At 36.5% G+C, this 26,489-nt stretch overlaps 2 protein-coding genes and 1 non-coding gene across 9 annotated transcripts; 1 reads left to right on the top strand and 2 right to left on the bottom strand.

The window, feature by feature from the left end:
* Positions 1-887: 887 nt before the first annotated feature.
* On the bottom strand, positions 888-4,803 carry LOC132307138 (protein PLASTID TRANSCRIPTIONALLY ACTIVE 16, chloroplastic). Its single transcript, XM_059804815.1, has 5 exons — positions 4,232-4,803; positions 2,843-3,295; positions 2,668-2,736; positions 1,715-1,773; positions 888-1,624 (listed from the first exon to the last, which is right to left on the bottom strand). Exons 1-5 carry the CDS (start codon positions 4,661-4,663, stop codon positions 1,063-1,065), a joined length of 1,575 nt encoding a protein of 524 aa, XP_059660798.1. The 5' UTR covers positions 4,664-4,803; the 3' UTR covers positions 888-1,062.
* On the bottom strand, positions 4,679-15,421 carry LOC132307136 (uncharacterized). Of its 7 annotated transcripts, XM_059804812.1 has the most exons (18): positions 15,285-15,421; positions 15,040-15,129; positions 14,777-14,899; positions 14,079-14,246; positions 13,896-13,988; positions 13,619-13,758; positions 13,026-13,073; positions 12,850-12,906; positions 11,940-12,653; positions 11,345-11,596; positions 11,115-11,258; positions 10,837-11,037; positions 9,878-10,744; positions 9,468-9,534; positions 9,220-9,336; positions 8,784-8,954; positions 8,079-8,434; positions 4,679-6,696 (listed from the first exon to the last, which is right to left on the bottom strand). In XM_059804812.1, the coding sequence occupies exons 1-13, from the start codon at positions 15,303-15,305 to the stop codon at positions 10,108-10,110; spliced, it is 2,688 nt and encodes an 895-aa protein (XP_059660795.1). In that variant the 5' UTR covers positions 15,306-15,421; the 3' UTR covers positions 4,679-6,696; positions 8,079-8,434; positions 8,784-8,954; positions 9,220-9,336; positions 9,468-9,534; positions 9,878-10,107. The 7 variants fall into 7 exon arrangements, with proteins under 7 accessions (XP_059660795.1, XP_059660792.1, XP_059660791.1 ...); XM_059804809.1 differs by having other exon boundaries at positions 4,679-6,741; positions 8,079-8,954; XM_059804808.1 differs by having other exon boundaries at positions 8,079-8,954.
* Positions 15,422-26,140: 10,719 nt separating this feature from the next.
* On the top strand, positions 26,141-26,257 carry LOC132310949 (small nucleolar RNA snoR111). Its single transcript, XR_009482777.1, has one exon. It is a non-coding gene; the product is annotated as a small nucleolar RNA snoR111 (small nucleolar RNA).
* Positions 26,258-26,489: the final 232 nt, after the last annotated feature.

Genomic DNA, 26,489 nt, shown 5'->3' with positions numbered 1-26,489 from the left:
GAAGCTGCGTGAATGGAAGGTGTTAAAATGATGACCTTTAGATCATTACATAGTACTAAAGGTAAGTGGTGGGTCCCTTGGCTTTAAAATCAATTTGTCATTATATATATATATATATATATATATATATATATAAACAATAAACACACCACAACCACACATTTAAACATATAACCACATAATTGTATATCAAATAATAATTTGTGAAATGCAATGGACCCAAGACACAATTCCGGTATACAACAACTCCTGTAGTGGGACCGCCTCCCGGCCCGAAAAATGAAAAAAAAATGCCGAAATGGCAACCAAGGCATTTTCAAGAGTCCTGAACTCAGAGAGTTGCCCCAATCAACACTCTGACATACTCAACACAACCTACGTTATCCGGTACGCAAATGAGAAAAGACGAAAATACCCTTGAAAAATAAAAAATAAAAAAATCAGAAAATGAAAAATGAAAAATGACAAAAAACGGAAATATTACAGGAAGAGATTGTGCCAATCTCTCTTTTTGTTTGGTTGGATGAAAGAGAATAGAATAGGACAATATCATATTTTGTTTGTTACCAGAAAAGAAAAAGAAAAGTGTTAATTATAAGGAAAGTTTTGTAATTTAAAAATATTTTTCTTCTTACATTTCTTCCACCTATATTTGGAGGGATAAAAATTTGTAAAAGAGGAAGATGACTCATCCATCATCTTTTCTCTCCTCTCCTTGTCTCCTCTGTACCAAACAAAAAAAAAATTTATTTCTTTCTTCCTATCTTTCATCCGCCCCTTCCTTCCTTCCTACCGAACAAAGCATAAGCAAATGACTTTGACATGTTAAAGCCTTGATAAAAGCATTCCATATCATTACTAAATTGAAGATTACGTCAAAGCTTGGATTTGAGAAAAAAAAGTCTGGACTAAATAGATGCTCATTTTCAATTGGGGGAGGAAAAAGAAAAAGAATAGAGCTAGTATGCAAGAATGTACACATTTCTTGCTGAGACTCATTAATCCCACCCTAATAACATCAACAATACGAACTCTAATTCACAAAAGTGACGCGATATCTTTTCACTCATCGTCCACATAGATGGTTTCTTGCTCAAACAGACCTCCAAAAAGCTTCCTCACTTCTTTAGTGGACTCTGTTTGTGTGGCTTTTGGCTTTGGCTTCGGCTTCGGCTCTGCTTTTGGTTTCAGAGCAGGAGGCTTGAAGCTGAAGGACGGTTGCTTGATGACTGCTTTCTTGGGTGGCAGAGTCCGAGCCTTCGCCTGTCCCCTGACCGTGGCAACCTGCACTTTCGGTTTCTCGTCGCTCGGCTTATTATTCTGAACTGCTTCCGAAAGCTGTGAGCTGAACTTCTCCCAAGACAGTCCTGAACTTAAGTCTTTTGCTTTGTTCAAGAGGCTTTCCACTGAAGCTCCAGCAGCTACCGCCTTCTCTTCTGCCTCCTCCGCGAGAGTGGCAGCCCGAGCTTCTTGCTGTTCGAGCTTTTTCACCTCTTGTTCGAGCTTCTTTGTTGCATTGGCTGCTTCACGAGCCTTCTCACTGGCTTTTATAGCTTCTTCCTCCGCTTTTGCCTTGGCAAGAGCTTCTGCATAAGCTTTTCTTCTCCCATCCTCAGGAATGGCTCTACAAAATGCAATTCATATTCACAAATATTGTAGTACATATCTCATCCAAGACAATTGTAAAAAATTGCAATATAAAAAGTGCAATTACCTAAAAAGTTCACCCACAGACTTTGATGGGGCTGATGGATCAGTAAAAACTTCCACAACCTGAATATGAAAATAACCCAAATACTCAAATGAATGGGTGAACCAATTGCCAACCAGAAGAACAAAAATGACCCCCAGTCATTTGCACAAGAATTTAACACTTTTTCGTTAAAGGAACTGAAATATATGGGATGGAGAGTCGAACCTAGGCCATTTGACCACAAGCACGAATATCATACCACTAGACTAGCTATCACACTACACACAAGGAAAAAGACTTTCCGGCACCCGTTATATTACATCATTCATGACATCAACCAATTATATTTTATAAACTATTTTAATTTAGTAGGTCCAATCACTACGTGTCAATATTTAATCAATTAGTGATACTATGTGTTAATACAACTACAACTAGAGCAACAAAGTATTTCTTCTTTTTCCACCTACATAATCAAGTGTAGATAATACTAGAAAAACAAGTTTAGGCAATAATATAAACCAAGAACACTTGGACACGACTCATAAAAATAGTGCACCACCACAATTCCATTCTCTCGTAATTGGAAGTTGATAGTAGGGTTTTATTTTAAGAAAAATGATATATATATTTTAACAATTAGATTAATCTCATTGTATATATGTAAGTGAAGATTGACGTCGTGATAACATTATTGATGAGACTACTACCACTATGACGACTCCCACTAACATAAAAATAATTAGAATTATTTCACTATCAAACTTCATGTCAAGGCTCTTTGCATTATCATCATTATGTGTCAATAATGTTGAGTTCGGTAGTGGTGGCCAACAAATGGTGCCACCTCAACCTTCTAAGTTGAAATTTTTATTCACCAAAGATTATTTTTTAAAAAAGAAAACATTAATAGTGAAAACAATAATCTAATTTTCCCGAATTTATATTATATAATAAGAGGAAATTCAACAGACCTTATTTTCTGCCACTGCTGTGTTGGAGAAAACATTTGCCACAAGTGACGCTATCTTCGACTTGGGTACCTATTAATTCTCAAAATTCATATAGCATAAGAGAGAAATATATATAAAGGAAAATACAGTTAAAACAAAATAATTGGCAAAGAAATTATCGCATACATTACATTACTTTGTAGTCGTTTGTTGCGACACTTCCTTCAGCCGAGACGACGACGTTGTACGAACTCTCAGGGGAAAAATCCTCTGTTAACCGTGTCTTGATGAGTGTGTAGCTGACGTCCGTCTCGACGACCTTTTGAAGAAACTCGATCATTGTCAACGGCTGTGATCGCGAGAACAGGTTGCCAAAGAAAGTTGAGATTCCGTCTATGACGTTGTAAGTGGAGGCTGTCATGATTGACCCATCGTAGACGATCGCCACGTGGCCGACACCTGCCAGCTGTGCGGCCTCGATGACTTGTAGAGCGTCCGATGTGGTGACTTCAGTGGTGGGACCGTTTTCAAAAGGTCCAATTGTGACCACCACTTTGCTAGCGTTTCCAATTGCTCTTGCTATTGATTCTGCATCTTGGAAGGTGGATTCAACCGCGTTGAGACGATTTGATTCTTCATTGGAAATTATCTGAAGAGGTGTTGGAAGTATTTGTGAAACTAAACCAAATGTTCGTAATAGTGATATTTGACGGGATACATTTGATTAATCATTAATGTAATAAATCAAAAAATTAGAGAAATTTATTTTTATTTATTTAGCATAAATCAATTAAAAACATTCAGTTAAGAATTTTGTCTTTCTTTCTCCCTACATCTAAATGTCACATTTGTGACTCGTAATAATAATTTCTTGAATTATATAAGGATAACTTCACCGGTTAATTAGCTATCGAATTACATATCATTTTTCTTTTACTAGAAAAAGGAATACTAGCGACAGTAGTTAGGGCACGACGACTTATGCTGGCAAGCACGCACAATTGAAAAAAAAAAATTAGTAATATATACTCATTATTTTATTTTATTTTATTGTATTAAGTATCTATAAAATTTTAAAATTATTCCCACTCAAAACTAAAAAAAAATAAAAAAATCCCACTATTGTTCCAACAACATTCTTTATTGTAGTTGTTAAAAGTCTAACCCTTGCATAATTTTTTAGGTCCGTCTGAGTATGAGAACTTGAACTCCAGAATATTTACTTTAGAATGTGACAAAATATTACCGAATGGACAAAAGATAATTTCAAATTAGATAAATGGGACTGAATGTGATCGGATTTGAATTTTAAACCAATCTATATTCTAACAAATCAATACCCAAATTGAAATTTTAGTTCAACTTTAATAAATTAGTCTATAAAATGAATTTCGGATAAGATGGAATATCATATTTTACTCAGATACAATCATTTCATTACCTAAGAAAATGTTCAATTTTCATTTTTCATTTTAATTATCCTCAAATAAAAATTGATGTGCTCCAGTGCAGATTTAGCCAGCCAAAAAAAAAAAAAAAAGTTATAGAACTAGCACATTTGTTACTTGTTAGGCATGGGAGCTACCTTGTATTTGGCGGCAAGAACAGCCAGTTCCTGGGCAGCACCAAGCTCCGGCACACCCGCCCTAACGCTAAAACCCTCACGCAACAGTGTTTGAGCAATGCGAACGCCTGCCTGCCCGGTTGCTCCGGCAACAAACACCGTGCCGGGGTCTTTACGCCTGAACAACAGCCCCGAAGACGGCTTCGTCACAACTGGGATCAAAGCCTTCACATCCGTCACCTTACCAAAATTAAAGAAAGGGTTGGAATTGGTGGATTCATTAGCTTGGCTTTGCTCCGATGAATCGTCGACACCGGACCGCTTTCCGAACTGAAATGATGGGAAGGATCCAGCCCTTTTGGCAAACACGGTGAGCCTTGGGTTCTTGAGGGTCAACCTTGAATTGGGGGTAGTGTGTGGGAGGAATGCATTGGAGGTGAGAGTTGGAGCCATGAATGGATAAAGAAGAAAAAAAAAAATTTATAGTAGTATTGTCAAAATGATATACATATGTAATGAATTAATGTGTCCATTCAAGTGCCCAACTCATAGATTGGATCAAAAACACTAGTTGGAGAGTGTGTGTGTGTGTGTGTGTGTGTGTGTGTGAATTGGATGAGCAGAAGGGTTTGTGTTGTTTGAATGTTATCTGGATGGAGAGATGTGAGGAATGTCCAATGGGATTCAGCCATGTAAGCAAATTTTATCCATAGAAGGAAATTGGACACCAGACAATTTCGAAGCATATTAAGTGCGCCAATCCACCATAAAATGTCATTCTCAATGTACTGATCAAAAATAAATAAAAAACACACTTGGCCCACCGATGAAAAAACCCACACGCTGCGATGTGTCACGGCCTAAAGCTTTTGGTTTATCCGGGCCCATAGCAGATGGTATCAGAGTGGGTTTAATTTTTTATTTGGTGTCACTCTAACATCCACATGAAAGTGTTCGGATCTCCCACCATTAGGGTGGACAAGTAGACAGGTTCATACATTGTGAGTTAGATAAGAGAAAATGTTATCAATTTTTATCTTACATCAAATCCGGATAAGAAAGATCTTCGACATATAAAATTGGTGTTGACACCACCGCTAAATAACCTAAGCTTTTTAAAATCGTAAAATATCTGACCCGTGCGTCAAGTTTTATGTGAGGTACAAATACAATAATGTAAGGTGAAGCAAAAACAGGAGATTCGTCATCCAATAAATGTTTAAACAATATTTTACCCCATTTGTGCGTTTGTTTTCTTAAACCACAAAGAGAAACCAACTCTCAAGTTATGTGTTAATTCCTTTTTCATTTTTCCGGTGGAGTACAAAAATGCATTTGTGCCCGAAAAAATTTTGAATGGTAAAACAAAGATAAAGCAAACACACACCGACTGAACCAAATTGCTTGTAGAATCCAACTATCCAAAGACATTCTAGCCTTCTTTCTGGGCCTCTTCGAAAGAGAATCCGGTACTTTAATCCGGTACTTTCTGGTCTGTTGTTCTTTTGTTTAGTCCGTTCATACCATCCATGCATACTGATTCACTTCCGATTCCAAAAACTAATATCAGATCAATTCACAATTTAGAGGTCAAATACTAATCTGATCATCCTTACTCTACCTTAGAACTAGCTCAGTGACCATTGTAACAGAATATCCATCCCCCTTACAAAGAAGGATCATCATTTATCTTTTCTTCCATTTCTCTCTCCATGAGAATTATTCCTACCATATGCATGCATAGTCAAGAGAAACATTTAACTGTAATACCATTTCAAGGTGTCACTTTTAATTTAACTCGTGCTCACTTCAAAAATCTCCAATTTAAGAATCGAAAAAAGTTACACAAGGGCGAAAGCCCCCAAAGGCATGCTCTTGAAATAACCAATCATTGCTGACTTAATAGGCCACAAACCAGACAAGCACACTCAAGAGAAACATGACAAGCACAAAAAACATGGGAAGACCCCTGTTCAAGCACATTATCAAACCAAAACAATCACCGGCTCAACAATCTCTATACTTAATCAGCACTGGGATGCAGAGATCAGTCCTCAACTAAAGGGAAATAAATAAATAAATATATATATATATATATATATATATATATATATATATATATATATAAAGCCTGTTTACCGATCTTGAAGAAAAATAAAATCTTACACACTAGTTTAACCTCTAAGCAAGAGACATGATTATCCGTGTTCATGGGAGCCCTAAATTGTAAAGAACTTGTAGACTTATTCATACTCCTCCATCTTATTGTAACAATTAAAAAAGAAGTACGTTACAAAACCTTTGATCATTATAACTTGTCGCCAGGTAGATATCCTGAGGAAAAATACTGAACTCCACGTTATCCAATCCAGGGGTCTTAAGACTGCTCCGGAAGATCTCATCCAAGATAAAATATTTATTCCCTCCATTTTCTCTTGTGCACCAAGGTTGTTGCCTAGTCGTATCTCCACAACCTCCTCTACCTCCTAATGTGGTTCAAGTCCCCATAAGGGGCAAATGGATATGAGTTTCTTGCAAATGAAAAAAACAATTAATAAGAAAACAAAGAAATAATCTCCATCTCTTATTCAAATACAAAAGCATAAAAGGAGGGTCAGGAATTGGCACGGGAAGCTACCTCCCCTCCCCTGCCCACTTGCTCATTTTATTGAACCTCCCCTTTCATCCACCACCTAGTCGTATCTCCTCAACCTCCTCTACCTCACATTGCGTTCAAGTCCCCATAGGGGGCAAATGGGTATGAGATTCTTGCAAATGAAAAAAAAAAAAAATACAAAGAAATAATCTCCATTTCTTATTCAAATACAAAAACGTAAGAGGGTCGGGAATTGGCATGTGAAGCTACCTCCTTTCATCCACCGCAGAAGGTTAAGGCAGGGCATACTAGGTTTATGCGATAGGGGGCTTTTTTCCATATGCACATTTCTTACTGGTGGACGGGAGAGAAGGACACAGTCCATGGCTTCAACACCATATTTTTAAAACCATCAGAAATAAGAAAGTGAAGTGTTTACCTATTCTCCTGTGTTCCAATCAAGTATATATAGTGTAAACTAGGCCACCACCAACCATAGGCAATAGCCAATCAAACTGACCTCAAAAGATGGTTACCCAGGGTTCTCTAGCATCAAGCTTGGAAGCCCGAGTGTGCACCCAGAATTTGTTTTCTAATGGTAAGATGTTGCCAAGTTCTCTACATAATCCAAAGGGAAAAATCACAGTATAATAAAAATAGGCTCAAATCTTTAATCCTGTGATATGCAAGATTTTTCAGGGGAACTTTTTCCCCATCTTCTTATTGCAAGGATGGTGACCCTTAACTGGATGGTGAATGATGCGGTAGGTGGAGGTATGCTGAAACCTTTTTGGCAAGCATTGAGGGGAAGAAGTGGCTCGGGTTACTTAAATTTTGTAATCAGAGGACAACACCATGTCTACAAGGCTAAAGAATATTAGTTTGAGGCAACAGCAATATTAGTTATATGCTTGAGGCGGTTAAATTTAGAAAAAGGAGAGTGCATCCCATACAGGGAAGGTGCAAGATGTCAAAGATTTAGCTTTTAATCCAGGATGGAAGGAAAGGCAGTGGTCTACCTCCTATGGGGCTGACCATTAGGTACGTCTTTCCAAAAAACAAGTGTAAGATCCGGTGATGAAAGGTTCAAGAGGAAATGGCCAATATGGAAACAGCAGCAGTATTTGTTTAATGGGAAAATGTTATCATTTCAAGCCTTGGGATATATTTTATTTCTATCTTCACCATTCAATATTTTAGTTCTAAAATTTAGGCGGTTTTTCAAAAACAAGGCAGCGTAAGATCAGGCATATGAAGAAGACTCGAACCAACCTGCCGGAAACAGGGCTGACCCATGGACAAAGACTTCAGATGAAGAGAGCACCCATCCATTACGGAACTTACCCTGCTAATACTACGGCTACCCTTTGCTTTCCAGGCATATTGCTTTGCTACCCTTTGCTTTTCGGGCATCCTGCTTTGTCTTTCCAAGGCGCTTTCTTCTGACTTCTTCTCAGTGATGAAAGCTTCAAGAGGAAACGGCCAGCAAGGAAACAGCAGCAGTGTTTGTTTAAAATTGGAAAAGGCCATCTTTTCAAGCCTTTGGCCATATTTTATTTCTATCTTCAACATTCCGAAGTCCCTTCCAAAAAGGTTGGATAACATCTGGAGGATTTTCAATGGGGCACCTGGGCAAAAATTCAAATACTACCTGGTAAACTGAGATGCGGTTTACACTCCAATAACAGACAAGATGGTTTGGGCAAAGAAATTTTGGGTGGTTCAATCTAATGGTTGCATGATCTTTATATAGAGTTGACGGAGGAAAAGTATGGGCCAAGTTAGGGAAATGGGTATTGCAATGGCTAAAAGGTACCTATGGGATGAATTTGAAGAAGTGTCATTTATTAACTCGAGACCAGTAAAAAGAAAGAAATATCGCATCAGAAAGGCGTGAGCGAATTACATTTATAGTGGGAAGTGGGTTTAGGGTGAGCTTCAAGCCCGAGATTTGGTACAGGAGTACGTAATACAGACCTTTACCAGCTTGCTGTAAACAAAAATTCCTCAAGCAGTCAAGGTAACTTGTCAAAAAGAGAATGCTTCTAGAGGGACTAAAACTACTCCGGAGCCAGTAACCAATATAACATTTCTCTTTCCTTTTTTTAGGGGGGAGAATAAAAACCAATATAGCGTTGCCAGATCACACTGCATCAAAAGTACAACATAAAGATATATATGTATATATAAGAAACAAAAAAAGGAGCAAATAAAACCACAATAAATGATTACTCGATGTAAATGCAACAAATAATTAACTAGTGAAGCTTTTACCGTCTGCAAAGCAGACACTCTTGCCAGAAGCCATGGAAAACTAATCATAAACAATCCATGACAACGGTCCAAAAAAACTAAAAAGAACTATGAAAAAACCGGACATGCTTGTGCAATTTTAATCAAAGCACATACATACATTGTAACTTCACCCGAATTGATTTAACAGCTGATATCTACACCAGGAAAAGGGATGTATTGAAGCCTAAAGCACCACGGAGAATTTAGAAAACAAAGTCCCGGAACAACTCTTAAGCTGCCAACCATAGAGAGGTTAAACCAAAACTCAGTGAGAGGTGAAACTATTTACATACAAACAGGAAGTAGCCTACAATATCAAAGTCTTACATCTAAGAAAACCCAGTAAAGGATGAAAACATGCCTCACCTGATTGACTTCAAATCTAGGAGCTGCACAAAGTCTGCTCAACCCATCTAGTTGACAATATTCTCATCTATCAATTAACCAGAAAGCCAATTTAGTATCAAACATATGTTAGAAGGAAACTGCCAAGACCTTTAGGTTATTTCATATATCCCGGAGAAGAAAAAAACTCATAAGCGAACCTACAAACGATATTATTGATTCTACCAGCAATATACAATAAATTCACATCTCAAAGCGCGCGCACAAATAAACAGGAAGTTTTGTAAGACCAAATAAGAAAATAAAACCAGAAATAAAAGATTGCACATCACGAACACCATTCAAGGCTAAGATGCCTTATATTCACCCTGTTTATTTATCCTATAAAAAAAACAAAATTAAATCCCCAATGAAGGGAAAATAATCATTACCAGCAAATATAGCAGCAAGGTCTGTATGAAGTAGCAATCAACAAACTAGCTCAGGAAATCCTCATTTATCCATTTCAGCTGCCAGCAGTAAACATAGACTACATTAAACAACTATCAGCAATACCACCTCATTTAAAACACTAATATTCTTCAAATAAATGTCAAAAGATACTGATCAACAAGATTAAAACAATGGAATAACAGCTGGATGTTCTAAAGCAGTAACAAGTTTAATGGCTAACGCCCTTTTTCGCTCTAAGAGATTCAAGAGCCTTTTTCCGAAGCTCAATCTCAAGCTTTTTCTGCTCAGACTCTCTCTCTTCAGTGTCACTTGCTCGAGACTTCCTCCTAGCAATGCGTTCACCATCAGAAGACTCATAACCATCATGATTTTTCTCAAAATCTGAGGGTGGACTGTCGGTTTCAATTGACTTCTTTTTCAGCTTCTCTGCCCGCCGTTCTTCCCTTCTGCGACGTCGCTCCTCCCGCCGCCTACGTCTCTCCTCCTTTCTTAATCTCTTCTCTTCCTTCCTTCTTCTCTTGGCCTTCTTCCTCTCGTCTATTTGGGAATCACTACTGTAATCATCATCTGATGCCACTTCTTGCCTTTCCGACCTTCTGTGCTTTCTCTTTTCATTAACTTCAGCTCTGTGCTTGTCACTTTCCTCAGAGCCAGAATCCAAGGAACCACTTTGATCATTCTGACCAACATTTCTAATTGATTTTGACAAAGTTTCAGATTTTTGACGTGAATTGCTGTACTTCACATCATTTGAAGGAGAACGTCCCTTCTCATCAGGGTAAATTGTGGGCGACTTTTGTTGATCAGGTACTTCAGCATTAAGCACCCTTCCAGAAGTTTTCTCACTGTTAATAAATTAAAACCCACATATCATGTGTATGTATGAATGCATGCAATCATAAAACAAGAAAAAATATATGACAGAGATAACGCAAACCTTAATATCCCCAGGTCTTTCTTTCTCAATTCACTATCAGGGCGGCTCCGAGTCTCACTAGACCGACGACTATCTAATCTTTCAGGAGAATATTCATCCATGTCATAAACTTTTTGGAGAGAATCTTTAGGCTCATCAGCGGTTAATGAATGTGTGTATCTTTTTTCTGAAGACTTAATAAGCTTCTGATCTCGATGCTCTCTAAAATTAAATAAATCCAAATTACAACATCCCGAATACTAGTGAATAAAAAAAATCAGGATTTTATCAAAACCAACCTGGCAATAGGAGTTTCTTCCTCCTCTCCACTTATTTCCGGACTGTCAAGATGAGGTTTATGTTCTCTCACTTTCTGTGTAAAACTTGGGCTGCTACCATGGATCTTCTGTTCCCTTGTCTGCTTCACAGGACTCTGATATGAACTATATGAAGTTCAACAGCAGTAAATTATTTACCACAAAAATTCGGTAAATATGGCCATAAGAATAAAATAAATATCAGAGGATACCTCCTATCTTCACTGGGACTTCTCCTTGACCTCGGTGGAGATTCAGAAAGAGAAGGAGATTTGTATGGTGAAGGTGACAATGCTGGCACCTTTTTACGTGAATCATTTCTATACCTTGGATCTCTATCTGGTGACCTTGCAGAAATGGGAAGCCGACGTGCCCCGCCATCTGGCCTTCTACGAGACACAATTGGGTGTCCAGCGTTCTCTCTCGAGGGTGCACGACAAACTGGGGAGAGTTTCTCGTGGGTCCTGTAAAAATGCTTTTATGAGAAAATTTTCTTTGGTAGGCATGATTAAGCAACAATGATTAATCTAAACCACATCTAAGAAGCTATAAAAGTAAGACCATAATGAATCATATTGAAATGCAAAAGGTACCCACAACTGCCAAGCTCATTACATTATGTTCTGAATACTTCTGATTCCCACACCATTAACACAGCCACACTACTCACAAACTCCAACTATGTTCATATGCAGTATTCCAGAATTCTCTTTACAACTAAGAGGCATGCATCAAAAGGCAAATGAGAGAACGGATAACTAGTAACATTCAACTAAGAGAAAAGAAACATTTTTAGCACCGAAATACCTGATTTTATCTCTAGGAGATTGCATAGGTGACCTTCTCTGGCGCTTTGGTGATACCCTCCTAACAGGTGAAAGGGGTTTACGACGAATTGGAGATGGGGAACTCCATTTTTGAGGCGAAGGAGACCTACTTTGAGGAGTAGGTGATCTCCTGCGGACAGGGATAGGAGACCTGCGTGAAACTGGAGACGGGGACCTACGTCGTGGACTTGATGGAGATCTCCGGTACCTTCGTCTTATGGGAGATGGTGATCTCCGACGTACGGGAGAGGGTGATCTTCGCCGCATCTGATACGGAGATCTACGCCGAAAAGGAGACGGGGATCTACGCCGCAAAGGAGGAGGAGATCCCCGTCCCAAAGGAGATGGTGATCTTCGTCGCACAGGAAATGGTGATCTACGTCGGAAGGGTGACCTTGGCCTGTATCGCACAGGTGACCGCGATCTACGTCTCCTAGGGGAGCACGATCCACGGCTCAAAGGTGAACGGACCCTACGCCGTACAGGAGAAGGGGATCGGCGACGTGAACGCGATGTGGATCTCCACCTAGAACGAGATGATCTACGTATTGAAGGGGAAAGAGATTGCCGGGGTGAACGCCTCCTGCGAGGTGTAACAGACCGCCTAGGAGGAGATCGATACGCCTTTTCAGCAGAAATGGAGCGTCTTCTACGTTGAGGAGATCCAGATATACTTCTTGACTTGGGCCTTTCACTGAAACACATTAAAATAGGATATCAACATAATTTAAAGGGAGGAAAAAAAAAATCAAGAGGGACAGAGTTATGTACAATCTGATTCAAGACATGATGAGGTAAGAAAGCATGAGAAACAAATAGAAAGATAAGATAAAGTCATAATGAACTAAATCCTAACGTCTAGTGGTTCTGCTGGTAAATCAGAAACATACTCTGAATAACTTCTAGAATTGGAGAAGGACTTGCTAATTGACCTAGAAGGTGTGCCTCTGCATGGTTAAAAAATACAAACAAACAAAAGCAATAAATTTAAATTTTTCTCCGGATGTGCCCAGAGCAACAAATTAGAGAAAGATATTATAAAGCAAATGACTATCAGAATAAGTACCGAGGCGTTGAAGGGGAACGATCAGCTGAACGAGGAGATCTAGACATCCTGTAAAGGTGAAGAAAATGTAACTAGTCTTACATATCTGGTCAGCAATGTTAGTATTAACATAATAACTATGTACTGTGATAATAAAAAGAACAAACCCTCCCAAAAAGATGAATTTTAAAAGGTGGAAGAGAAATGCCAAAATATATGAAGAAACAAAACAAAATTGAAAAATAGCAAAAGGAAAAAACATCATGGCACTGTCTGCAACAAAAGTTATGGCACTGACTCAAACAACAGTTGTGGGAAAAGGAAGTTAAATATAAACTACAGTATCAAAAATATATATATATATATAGGTTACATATGCATCACATTCAACCACAAATCAAAATGTTTTAAGTATCTGGTTGGACTGGACATTTATATGAAGGATGTATGTGTCAAACAGCACCTTTAATTCTTTTTTAAACTGAGACCACCTGTTAATGACAGTTTCAAACTAGAAGGAAGTCATATGAATGACAGTTCAAAAAGACAAAAGAGAGAAATACCAGAAGGCATACACTGCCACTATTATGAAAATAAAAAATATATTCCCTAACCTGCTTCTTCCTCTTAAGCCATTCCTCTCGTTTGTTTGTTTCTCGTCTATTGTACGAACACCAGAAGCCTTTTGCTGATGATGCTTCAAACTTTGCTCCAAACCAGCATCATTAGCTCTTGATCCGTCAAGCTCACCGTCCTACAGTAGGTTGAGGTAAAGGACATGAACCCAAATAATTGCAGAAGCAAGCTGAATGCCATGAAAACAATGGAAGTTAAAAACAAAAACCCAGCTTCACATAAATTAACTCTGGCTTGGAAAACAATGTTAGTTACCATCTTCCTCAATTTCTCTTGCTCAATTTCTCTGCCCTCTTTCTCTTTCTCTTTCTTCTTTTGAATTTCATTTGTTACCCGATCCATCTCTGCCTACAAAGCCCACAGTGCAACATTGATAAGAAAGAGGCACTATAACACTATAAAATGGAACCCACATCATAATTCAGATCAAAATAGTACCTTCTTCGTCCTAGTTTCCTCTTCTTTGGCATCAAGTAACTGTTGAGGGACACCACTTGCATTCTTCTGTGCACTGAGAAGAAGTGTCCAAAGCTCTTTCATAAACTTTCCAGTATTTTTCTCCATGAATCCAGTTAATTGAATCTGAACCTCTTTTCCATTAATTTCCTACAGCCAAGAAAAAGTGCTGTTAATGCTATTAACCTTTAGCCCAGCAAGAATAAAAAAAGAAAACATTTTTTTCTAAAATAACATCTTATAAAAAGCAAATTTAGATAAACTATGAAGCTCTCTCTTACAGCATTTGAACAAAATTACAAATTTATAAAACTGTATTTGACCCTCTTTTTGGTTCTCTAAGGGAGTTTTTGCCAAGGTTTCCAAAACATTTCAAGTCAGGATTAAATGCATAAAGTGATCAAGAAAATGGTCTAAAAAGGAGAAGTCATTTCAAAGTCTATCGCCTATACTTATCATTATCTGAGAGAACAAAAACAAGTAGTGAACTAAGCCTAATCAACTAAGTTTTTTCATTTATTTTATAGTGAGAAAAGTCTGAATCTGAACAACAGAAAACAGCAATACAAAACTATATTCCTTCTTCCCCTTCAATTTTCTCAGTTACCAAAAGGAAAATCATGTAATTAAATAACAACCAACCCCCTAGCAATAATAAACATAGAAAGCGGTTAGATTACCTTTCCATCGAGTAGGCCATAAATAAAGTTGATAAGCACTTCGTCTTCGAATCCAATGAGTTCAGTCACCCGATTAGCAATCCACGGTTTCATAACATCCATCTTCACTTTCGTCATGTCCACCTAAACACACATGTAAAACCAATAACACACAAGTCCGACCAATGTTCCACGAATTCTAGCAAAATTCAATTTTTCACATTCTCAACTACATAGACAAATATACACAAACACAAACACCAAAATATATAAGAAAGACGAACCAGATGTTCCAATTCGGAGGGGAACTTCTGCGATTTCATAAGCTTGGCTTGTTTGTTGGAGAATCTAGTGTCCTGATCGGCCGACGTACCCTGCAAGCAAGAATTAACCAATAATCAATCACTCAGAGCCTCTAAGAACGAGATCTGTGTGATGTACATGTCAATAAGTTCCGATCTAACAAGGAATTGCAATCAATCTGTAACGAATTCACATATTCATTGTGCTGTGATAATCGAAATCTTACCCGGAAAAACCCGCCCGACATTTTCTAGGGTTTCTGGGGGAGGAACTGAAGTGGTTGATTGAGAGAGAGATTGGGAAGAGGGTAAAAGAAGTGCGGGTACTCTGGCTTTATGGGTTTGATACGGGAGCTGACTGATTTGAGACTATAAAAGGGAATGCGTGCCCTAATTGAACGGATTAATTACCAATTTGCCCATGGGTTATCCTCCACTTGTTATGAATAAAGAGGGAGGTATACGGTTCTTGTCCTAGTTGCAAGTATGTGTAGCTTTTCATTTGATTTTGATTTTTTTTTTTATTGTTTTTTTTCTGTTAAAGCTTTGATTCTCGTATGATATTTTATGATTTATTGGACTGTTAGATGCGTGTGTTTTGAATGCATTTGAGATTTGAGATTTGAGATTTGAGATTTGAGTTTTGATTAACCTTATTAACTCTAGTGCTAAAATCACCTTTATATATTACTAATAAGTTATTAAAATTAACTATATACTACTTTTTTATTTTAAAATCATAGAACTTTACAACTTACTCCGGATTGCTGAGTAGTAGTTTGCAAACCATCTTTGAAATGACTCTCATATGCTTGGTACAAGAAAAACAAAAACACCCGGCTATGTTTAAGTACGGTGGGAACAATAAGAAAGGATAAGGTTTTAACCCCTATCGTGTTTGGTTAATTAACAAAACATAAAATTTTTACAACTTATTTTGGATTGCTAAATAGTAGTTTGCAAACCATCTTTGAAATTACTTTGATATGCTTGGTACATGAAAAATAAAACATTTGGGCTATATTTGGTATGGTGGGAATAAAAAAAAAAAAGGATAACAGAGAAGGTTTTAACCCCCTATCGTATTTGGTTGATTAACGAAGGAAAATAAATGAAATGAAAAAAAAAAAAAAAAAAAAAGGAAAGTATTTTAGTAAATTTACTATTATACCCTTTTATATTTTAAAAGATAAATTTATGGGCCTTAAAAATTATAGCCCATGGATGATGGGCCACCAGAAAAAATATATACTATTTTTAGGGCAAATAATTTCAACCTCCCCAATCACCTCTATCTCTATTCTCGTTCTCAACTCTGAACTTGCCCTCTCTCTCTCTACAATTGCAAACTACAGAATCTACAAATATCAGAATTTCAAAACCCATATATTTCAATTTATTTATTTATCTGCAAGAATCAAAAGTTCAAATCGTATTACCTATATCAAAATCCATATTGACATATCATTTCAGATTGTTCCAAAAATCAAAACCCATATCTTTTAGTTTCCATCGCCCGCTGTTCCAGTTCGAGTTCACCGTTTGCAAGCTTCAGCCGCTGTCTCTCAACTATCAAGCTTCCCCCCCCCCCCCCCCCCTTACAAATGCTAACTTGTATGTATGGGTTTTGTTTTTGTAATACCCCTAATTTTCAAAATGATATAAAAGGGATTTAATTATTTCTTTTATTGTATTTTAGTTGCTTACGTGGTTATGTGTTTATGTGGCTTCATATTATATGTTTAAATAAATTAATTATTTAATTGTAAGTGTGTGCTTAAGTAACTTCATGTTATATGTTTAAATAAATTATATGTTTAATTGTAAGTGTGTGCTTAAGTGGTTTATTTAAATTAATTGTTATATGAAATTATTTGTTAAAAGATGATGTGTTTGTTTAAATGTAATTTTATTTGTTAGATTAAATGTGTATTTTATTTTATTTTTAGTGTAAAATGATTAATTTGGATAGTAGTAATGGACCCATAATTAGGTCGCATGGACTACTTGAATGGGAGTTGATTATGGGTACGGATATTTACCCATATATGGATAGTTGTTTATATATAATTGAGTATATATGTATATAAGAGTAGAGTATTATTATTATTATTAATTATTTAATATTAATACTAATGATAGTAGTTTAGGTTAGTAGGTTATATATATATATAATTATAAATTATGTATATATTTAATTATCACGACATTATATTATATGTAATTATATTTTATTTTTCTTTCCGTCAGACTTAGGTTTCAATTAAGACTAGGGTTGGATTCTGTTTAACCTATAAATACATATGATGGTCTGTAATAGGGTTTGTAAACCCTTACAGCAGCAGAGAGAGGTACGGAAGAATACAACGTTTTAGAAAGAAACTGAGAGAAGAGGATTAAGGTTTTGGCCAAGAACAAGGGCTGAACCAAGGAGAGGTTATTGAAGCTTGCTCGTGGGTTGAACTAAGGGCAACAGTGAAGTTGAAAACAATTAGGGATTGCCAGAAAAATCTAGGAAGACGACGTTGAGATTTTAATCCGAAATCTCAAAGGCAAGTTTTATATTTTACTCCTTCCCTTAGACTTGTGTTATGTGCATGCCTAGATAATCTCCAGGATTTAATCAGATTTTAAAACTGATCTTGTATGCATATTAATTTAGAATTTTAACTGAATTATGTGTTGTTAATTGAAAATTGATGTATCGTATCAATTGTTTCATGTTAGGTATTTTAAATTGTTGTTAACGATGCATACTGTGTTTTATAAATTTCTAAGATTATTTGGGACATAGATTGAAGCCTAAGAACCTTAAGAAAACATTACAGAGGATTCTACAATATCACCGGAGGTGAAGAAGATGAAAGGTTTCAGTGACGGCTCTTTGGGAGAGAGAGAAAGAGCCAGCTCCAAGAGAGAGAGAGCCTACTTTCCATGAGGGAGAGTTGGCTCCACAAGGAATACAGCCGGCTCCACAAAGGGAAGAGCTGGCTCCCTCTTTGGGAGAGGCGACTCCCCAGCTGGCAGTGCACCTACGGGTGTAATTTTGAGATTTTTGGAACTTCAGGGGTTAAAATGAAATTCAGGACTTTAATGGGAGGTTTTAAATGATTTAAATCAGTTGGTATCAGAGCACTCTAGGTTAAAGTGTCCTTAGGAGTGTTTTTTGTTATGTGACTTCCGCGTTGCGTCTCTTAAAACTTAGAGCCATATTAGGATTCGTTGTATTCTATTTAAAGTTCGTTAGAATGAGCTGATGTCAATTATATTCCGTAGTTACAGAATGGTTGACACTAGAAAGATGATGGGGTCCAAGGCGAAAGCGATAAAAACCCAAAGGAGTAAAGGAGTATGTTATCGATTTCTTTGCCAGAAGGCAAAACTTGAGATCGAAGGTTTAGTTCCGGGTTGGCATTACTTTAAAAGTATAAGCCAATGAAGGATTTAGGTGTACGTGAGAGGGCACCGCATATCGGGGCCAACGCGACTTCAGTGATCTCAAAAAAGAGACAAGAGAAGAGTAGGAGTCCAAAGAGTATCCTAATGGAGGAGATATCAGAGTATCCAAGGAAGAGGGTACTAAATGTTGAAGATTAATGATCGCGCAATGGGTGATCTTATTTGCTAGTGATATAACAAATGATATTAGTGGAATTGGTGTTGATCAATCTACATATAGTTGAACTTTCTTATCATCTCTAAAAGAGATATATAAGAAGTACTCTTCAGGAATTTTGAGATTTGATGGAATTCTTATCGGAACGAAACGTATAATTTTATATCACATTCAGGAGAGCATTGGTATTATGTCGTGACATTTTAAGTTGTTTTATAAAGCCGCGTTAGACGGTTTACATTATGCGTATAAGGAGGATGAGGGTTAAGCTTTTGGTATTTGCTTAGGCAAACGGATGTTGCTTTTAAGCTATGTTTAAATGATATGTTTCGAGGTTGGATGATTACCTACGAAACTATAAAAGGAAATTGTGACACAATCTAGTAAGGTTGATTATAAATGAGACTTTCTTTTCTCGAAAGAACGATGTCGTAAGCAGGAATATATTTTGTGTTATTGTGTTTGTCTTACGTTTTTATTTATTTTTGTTAATTATTCGGGTTTTGGTATGTGGTTTAGTTGGGGACACAAGTATATGATCAGTCAACTACTTTTTTATACCATGGAGCACTAGCGCTATATTACGTTAGGATTGTGAGCATAAGGTCAAATGATTTGGAAGTTAAAGATAATTCTAGCCAATCTAATAGACCTGGACAGGTGTTATTAGGGCATGTTATTTGGGATAGGATAGTTAAACTATCACTACAAGTAAAATAATCTAAACGATTAGTTTAATATACTTTACGTTAGGTATGGATTTGTATCTTTTTATAACGCTATGATAATGGTGGTTGTTAATGTTTTGGTATTCATGAGGTTGTGGTGAGTAAAGACCACTGTAACGCTACGATGGTATATCAAAGGTGTCAGAGTTACAGAACATCTTCTTAGAAATTCCAAGTGTTGTCAACAAGACGGAAGGAGGATTTCGTGCTGGTTTAGGTACTTATTGGAATGACGCCAAGAGAGGATAGTAGACTGACTAAATCTTCATCAGTCTATTATTAACCAAGACATTATTCACGAGGGTGTCAGTTGGAAGAATTGCCGGTGTTGCACATAAAGAAGGAAAAATCTCTTCACTTGTACAAATAATATGAAGAAATTTTTTTTAGGTCCAAGTTGCAACAAATAGTTGTTGTAGGGGTGGCAATATTTGACACGACACGAGATAAGCAGGTTAGGGTTTGGGCTAATCGTGTTCATGTCATAATCGTGTCGACACAGATTGACCCGCTAACTAAACGTGTCATGTTCGTATTTGACCCTGTAAACACGATTAACCCGATTAACTAAACGTGTCAGATAAACGTGTCGTGTTCGTGTAAAAAATGACCCATTTAGCAAAATATGTCGAATTCGTGTCAAAAATGACTTAAATGTGTCTTTTCGTGTAGTTTCAAGTCTTGACCCATTTATTACATAGGCTATGCGTGTCGTGTCGTGTTACATGTTTAATAATCGTGTCGTGTTCGTGTCAACCCTAATCATGTCCATGTCGTAATCGTGTCGACACGAACATGACACGCCAACACGAATTGCCACCCCTGTTGTTGCTAGGAAATTGATGACTATTTGGAGGATGGAAATATTCTATATTCTTTTGAAGTTAGACAAGAAGTCAGATTGACACTTACTTGTATTAAAGAAGCAGGGTGTGTCAAAAACAAGATGGGGAGACCGATCACCTATATAACAAGAAGATGTGCACAGTGTGTGTGGAAAAGTTATAGCTAGTTGACTTTTGATGAATAGAATTACCGGTTGATTTTATTTATCGGTAAGTGTATCACAGATCAATGGTGCATGGATTCAGTTGCAGAGTTAGCTTTTGAAGATGCTCCAATTTAAACAATAGGTGTAGGCGAAAGCTGGTGGTACCAGACTAACGGTACTTTTCTATAGACAAATTGGAAGGAGGATGCAAGGATTGTGGTTCACAACTCTTAGTTCTTTATTTATCTTGGTAGAAACATGATACGTCACAGTATGAAGCAAATGTTTGGAGGACAGACAGAATGAGGGACATAGTGGTTTTGTCTCCAATTCTAATATTTATTAGATAATCGAGATGGACCATCAGAGGTCACTAATCCTTGTAGCCATTTTCTATTCTGAAGTGAAAATGACAGAGCATTTTTCACGGATTTAGTTGAAGGATTGCTAATTTTACACAAGGGTCATAATTCTGGTTGGGATATTGGTTGACTGATAAATTAAATCAACTTCATTTTGTCTGTTTTGAACTGGAAAGATATCAGTTCATGCGAATAAAACAGATCACGAGACGGCTTACATAGATAGAAATGGTGATTCACACTTTGCATTAAGTTTCATCTGGTGGAAGTAATAGGGAGGATGATGCTCTTAACAACCGATATGGTAATTAAACCTTCAGGTAGTTATTGAGAAATCAGTTGAATTTATAACATGTGTAATAATAACACTTGCTATTACTATGGTAATTAAGAAGGTCAACTTAGAATATTGGAGCTAACCCTGGAGGAGGTAGTACCTTACTCAGATAGAGCTTAGGGTACTGAAAGAGGATTAATAGTTGGTATAAATGATGTTAGGGAGGTCAAAGTGACTGAGATGTAAAAATTCAAAATTTTATGGTGCACTCAAATGGCTCTAAGTTACATCAAGTCGTCCAATGTTTGTTTTGGTGAGCCGGTACGGAGAGGGACATGTCTATAACTGTCTCTAAGTGTAACACTTGTTAGAAAGGTGGAAATTGATAATCTGATATCATTGGAGATTTTTGCCACTTCCTATATCAAAATAGGAGTAGGACTAATCAGGAGTGGATTGGTAGAAATTATCGACATTGATTGGAATTTTAATTCTATATGGATTAAGAGTGGTGGATTGAGCAAGTTCGCTTGTGGAAATTAATTCTAGTAGTGTTCACTTTAGAGCTTCATATCAGTTCTACATTACACTGATAACGGAGTTATAGTATGTGGTTATCCATTATAGTAGATGAAAAGTGTTGTTTCGAAGGAATTTTCTGAAGATATTGGAGCAGCAACTATGCTTCATATCTATAGACGGAGGATTTGATCGAGAAATTTAAATTTAACCATGGGGGATATGCTTGGGGCATATATCCAAGGTTTTCATGGATAATTGGAAGTATTTGCTTCGTTTTTCAGATATATATTTTTTTCTATCATATTATTGGCACAAGGAGGTTGGTGTGACAATGTTCGAGGTTTTGTATATTATATATTGCAGACCTCTCACTTGTTGGTCTGAAATGGAAGCGAGGGTTGTACAATGAGACCTTGACTTCATTTAAGGATACATCAGAGATAAATACTCTCCTTTGTAATGGATTTCGCGCGATTTGGAGGCGGTAGTAGGATTTTGTAAATAGTTGAGCTCGTGCACTAGAGTTTTCTATCAGGAAACGGTTGATTGGGATGTTTTCCCTATAGGAAGCAGTGTGCGTTTCGGAGGAATGTCAGTTTTTACGTATTAAATTGACTTGTTACGGATTGTGTTTATCAATTGAGGTAGTAGCCTATAGATTAGCGTTATCAACTTGATAGCGATGGATGCATATGAATTTTATGCGTATATCCTATGAAATTTGGAGGAATAGGGATCGTTACCTTTAACTAAATAATAGGTAAGATTAGATCATGGTTGAATACAACCTCGAAGTTGTCCATTTATAATGCTTCTTTAATATAAGAACCTTAGATATTGCTGGGTGCATTGGAATTCGGTAGAGCCCATACACAGAGGCTGAGTCCACACGAGAACGAAAATGAACTTTAAAAGAAAATAATTCAGAGTTTCGTGAATTCCGAGGACGAAATTCCTTTTATTAGGAGGGAAGAATGTAATACCCATAATTTTCAAAAGAATATAAAAAGGGATTTAATTATTTCTTTTATTGTATTTTAGTTGCTTACGTGGCTATGTGTTTATGTAGCTTCATATTATATGTTTAAATGAATTAATTGTTTAATTGTAAGTGTGTGCTTAAGTGGCTTCATGTTATATGTTTAAATGAATTATATGTTTAATTGTAAGTGTGTGCTTAAGTGATTTATTTAAATTAATTGTTGTATGAAATTATTTGTTAAAAGATGATGTATTTGTTTAAATGTAATTTTATTTGCTAGATTAAATGTGTATTTTATTTTATTTTTAGTTTAAAATGATGAATTTGGATAGTAGTAATGGACCAATAATTAGGTCGCATGGACTACTTGAATGGGAGTTGATTATGAGTACGGATATTTACCCATATACGGATAGTTGTTTATATATAATTGAATATATACGTATATAAGGGTAGATTATTATTATTATTATAAATTATGTATATATTTAATTATCACGACATATTATATGTAATTATATTTTATTTTTCTTTAATTCCGTCGGACTTGGGTTTCAATAAGGACTAGGGTTGGATTCTGTTTAACCTATAAATACATATGATGGTCTGTAATAGGGTTTGTAAAACTTTATAGCAGTAGAGAGAGGGACAGGAGAATACAGAGAGTTTTAGAGAGAAACTGAGAGAGGGTGATTAGGGTTTTGGCTAAGAACAAGGGCCAAACCAATGAGAGGTTATTGAAGCTTGCTCATGGGTTGAACAAAGGGCAACAGTGGAGTTGAAAACAGTCAGGGATTGCCTGAAAAATCTAGAAATATGACGTTGAGATTTTAATCTGAAATCTTAAAGGCAAGTTCTATATCTTACTCATTCCCTTATACTTGTGTTATGTGCATGCCTAGATAATCTTCATAATTTAATCAGATTTTAAAACTGATCTTGTATGCATATTAATTTAGAATTTTAACTAGATTATGTGTTGTTAATTGAAAATTGATGTATCGTATCAATTGTTTCATATTAGGTATTTTAAATTGTTGTTAATGATGCATACTGTGTTTTATAAATTTCTGGGATTATTTGGGACATAGATTAAAGCCTATGAACCTTAATAAAACATTACAGAGGGTTCTGCAACATCGCTAGAGGCGAAAAAGATGAAAGGTTTTAGTGACGGCTCTCTGGGAGAAAAAGAGTCGGCTCTCCAAATGAGGGAGCCGACTTTAGGAAAGAGAGAGCCGGCTCTCCATGAGGGAGAACCAGCTCTACAAGGAGTAAAGCTGGCTCCCCATGGGGGAGAGCCGGCTCCACAAAGGGAGGAGCCGGCTCCCTCTTTGGGAGAGGTGACTCCACTGGCAGTGCACCTACGGGTGTAATTTTGAGATTTTTAGAACTTCAGGGGTTAAAATGGAATTATGGATTTTAATAGGGGGTTTTAAATGATTTAAATCAACACGTTAAAATCCCAAAATTGTTAGTATATGCTAATATGCTAAAATATTGGACATTATGAAATTTAAATACTTATTTGCATCCAGTCAATGGATATGGAAGATTTAATTGCTTGGTGTTGTTCTAGCAGATTAAATGGATTATGATGAAACTTCTTTTGAATATTTCAATATAATGTGCTCAGTTAGATATCTGATTTCATTATATCGTGTTCTGGATTTTAATTGATAAATTACTTTATTATGTTTTATCAATTATTAGATTATTTTGTGAATTATATGCACCGGTATGAGACGGTGACATATTAGGAATGGATTAGTTCAAAACACTAAGTCCTACCTATTCTGAAACAAGGGATTGGATTAACTATAAACGTTAAGTCCTACTTATATTTGTGTCAGGTCAATAAACAATTGAATGACATACCTTGGCTTTGGATGGATTTATATATATACATGATTATTGTATCGTTTTATGAGCTTGAGTCTCAGGATCATGGTTAGGGTGCGTATATCGCCTAGGATGGATAACTGGACATAGTAGACACCTGGTCCCCTGATAGGTCTAGGTATACATGCCCACTTAATGTACGATTTGCATGTTACCTTCTATTCAGGTTGAGACAGACCTATGGACTAGTGAGCGTCTTATAATGTGTATTTATACATATATGGACTATTTAGCTATTATTGAGTTATCTAGGATGTATCTACATATCGGGTCTCTACTCGGACTATAGTAGAGTAGAATTTGTTTGTGGGCTTGACCCACCATTATTTTTCAGGTATTTGTCAGAAGTAGGGATTGTTCGTGCTGAGTAGGAATCGTCTACTTCATTCTTCCGAATTGTCTACATAGGAGTTCCCTTTGTGATTTCAGTATCTAGTTATAGACCGCTGATTATTCAGTTTTGGTTTTCCAGGGGTCCACATACTATAGATTCCCAAGTTGTATAAATTGGAGGATTACTTGTATCAGAAGAATTTATTAATAGAAATTTATTATAAGGTTTTATTTATCATTTTAGTTTCTAATCAGCATTTTGGTTATTTTTATTTTCATTTGTTGTATTATGTGTTCGATTATTACCTTTTATTTTTGATATCCTCGGTTATTTGGGCGTGGGCCTTGCCAACCCGCATCCAGAAATCTGGGGGTATCACAATTTTAATTTTTTTTCTAAATCAACTAATCAAGGTCTGTAATTCTTGTTTTGCAAACTAAATCCTAAAATCAAGTGTAATCTTGATTTTGTATAGGGGTAAATTTGGCATCAGAAATAAAAGATCAAGCCTCCCCTTCTCTTTTCTTCCATTTTTTCCCATTATTGGGAGGATAAGAAAATTACTATTCGAAGCTTCTGATATCCTTCCAAAACCTTCCTTTTCCTTTCCTTTCCTTTCTTCCATTTTCCATTGCACCAAATTGACCCTCACAGAAAATATTTCGTACTTCTCAAACTTTACGAACAAAATCACGGACTACTTTAACTTCATACATTCCAAACCTACAAAATCACTATAAATACTTTGGCCCTGCTTGGATCAGAACTCTCAAAACAGTTTTCTGTTTTGAGAGTTACCAAAATCTGAAAACTGCCTTTTGTTCTACTTGGATATATTTTCACAGAATAGTTTTTTAAAAACTGAGAACTCATAGTATCAGTTTTTAGAGAACACCTTTTTGCTATTTTGGGAGTTTCTAAAAACAGGGAGAAGCAATGCGGAGAACACTGTGCACTTAAAAAAAAAACACGGAAGCGGCTCTCGGACATAACACCTTTTACCCCTCTTCCAAAATGGGCTCTGCAACACCTCTCTTCTCTCTCCCCTTTACGGCTTCTCCGCTTCTCTCTCCTCTCTACGGCTTCTCTCTGCAAGATCGTTGCTCGCATTTCTCTCCTCTAGATCCAACTCTTGCTCATATTTTGTTGAGGTAAACACAAATCACACTCCTTTTTTCTGTACCAAGTTTTTTTGGTTATGGATTTTGTTTTCTTTGTGGATTTGGTTATAGATTTGGTTGGTTGGATGAGTATGGTATGAAGATTTGATTATGTATTTTGTTGGTTGTGTGAGTTTTGCTGTGGATTTGATTTTCAGTTTAGGGATTTGAGGTTTTCAGTTTAGCAATTTGGTTTGCAATTTAGGGATTTGATATGTGTATGTATAAATTAGTCTACACATATATATATATATGCTCCCCTTTGCGATATATCGTTTCAGTCGTCATACAATCAGATTGACGATTCGATTATTGCTCGTCTACATTTTCTTACACTTTCATTATAATCATTTTCTTTTCTTTTCTTTTTTTTCTTGATATTTCTATTTTTTAGAATTAAAATTGTGAAAAATCGATGAGAGATAGTGCAGACGATGATTCAAATTATTTCTTCACTTTGAACCTATTGGAGATAAAATATCTTTCCTTGAGGATTCTGTGTATATGCTGATGCACTTTGAATCTGATTGTGGGTTCATCATATCTTTCAATTTCTAG

Source organism: Cornus florida, unplaced genomic scaffold (assembly GCF_030987335.1).
Source record: "Cornus florida cultivar Cherokee Brave unplaced genomic scaffold, ASM3098733v1 CherokeeBrave_3.0.0_Hap2_Chr05, whole genome shotgun sequence".
Classification (NCBI taxonomy): domain Eukaryota; kingdom Viridiplantae; phylum Streptophyta; class Magnoliopsida; order Cornales; family Cornaceae; genus Cornus; species Cornus florida.
This window is presented reverse-complemented; position numbering and strand designations above follow the sequence as displayed.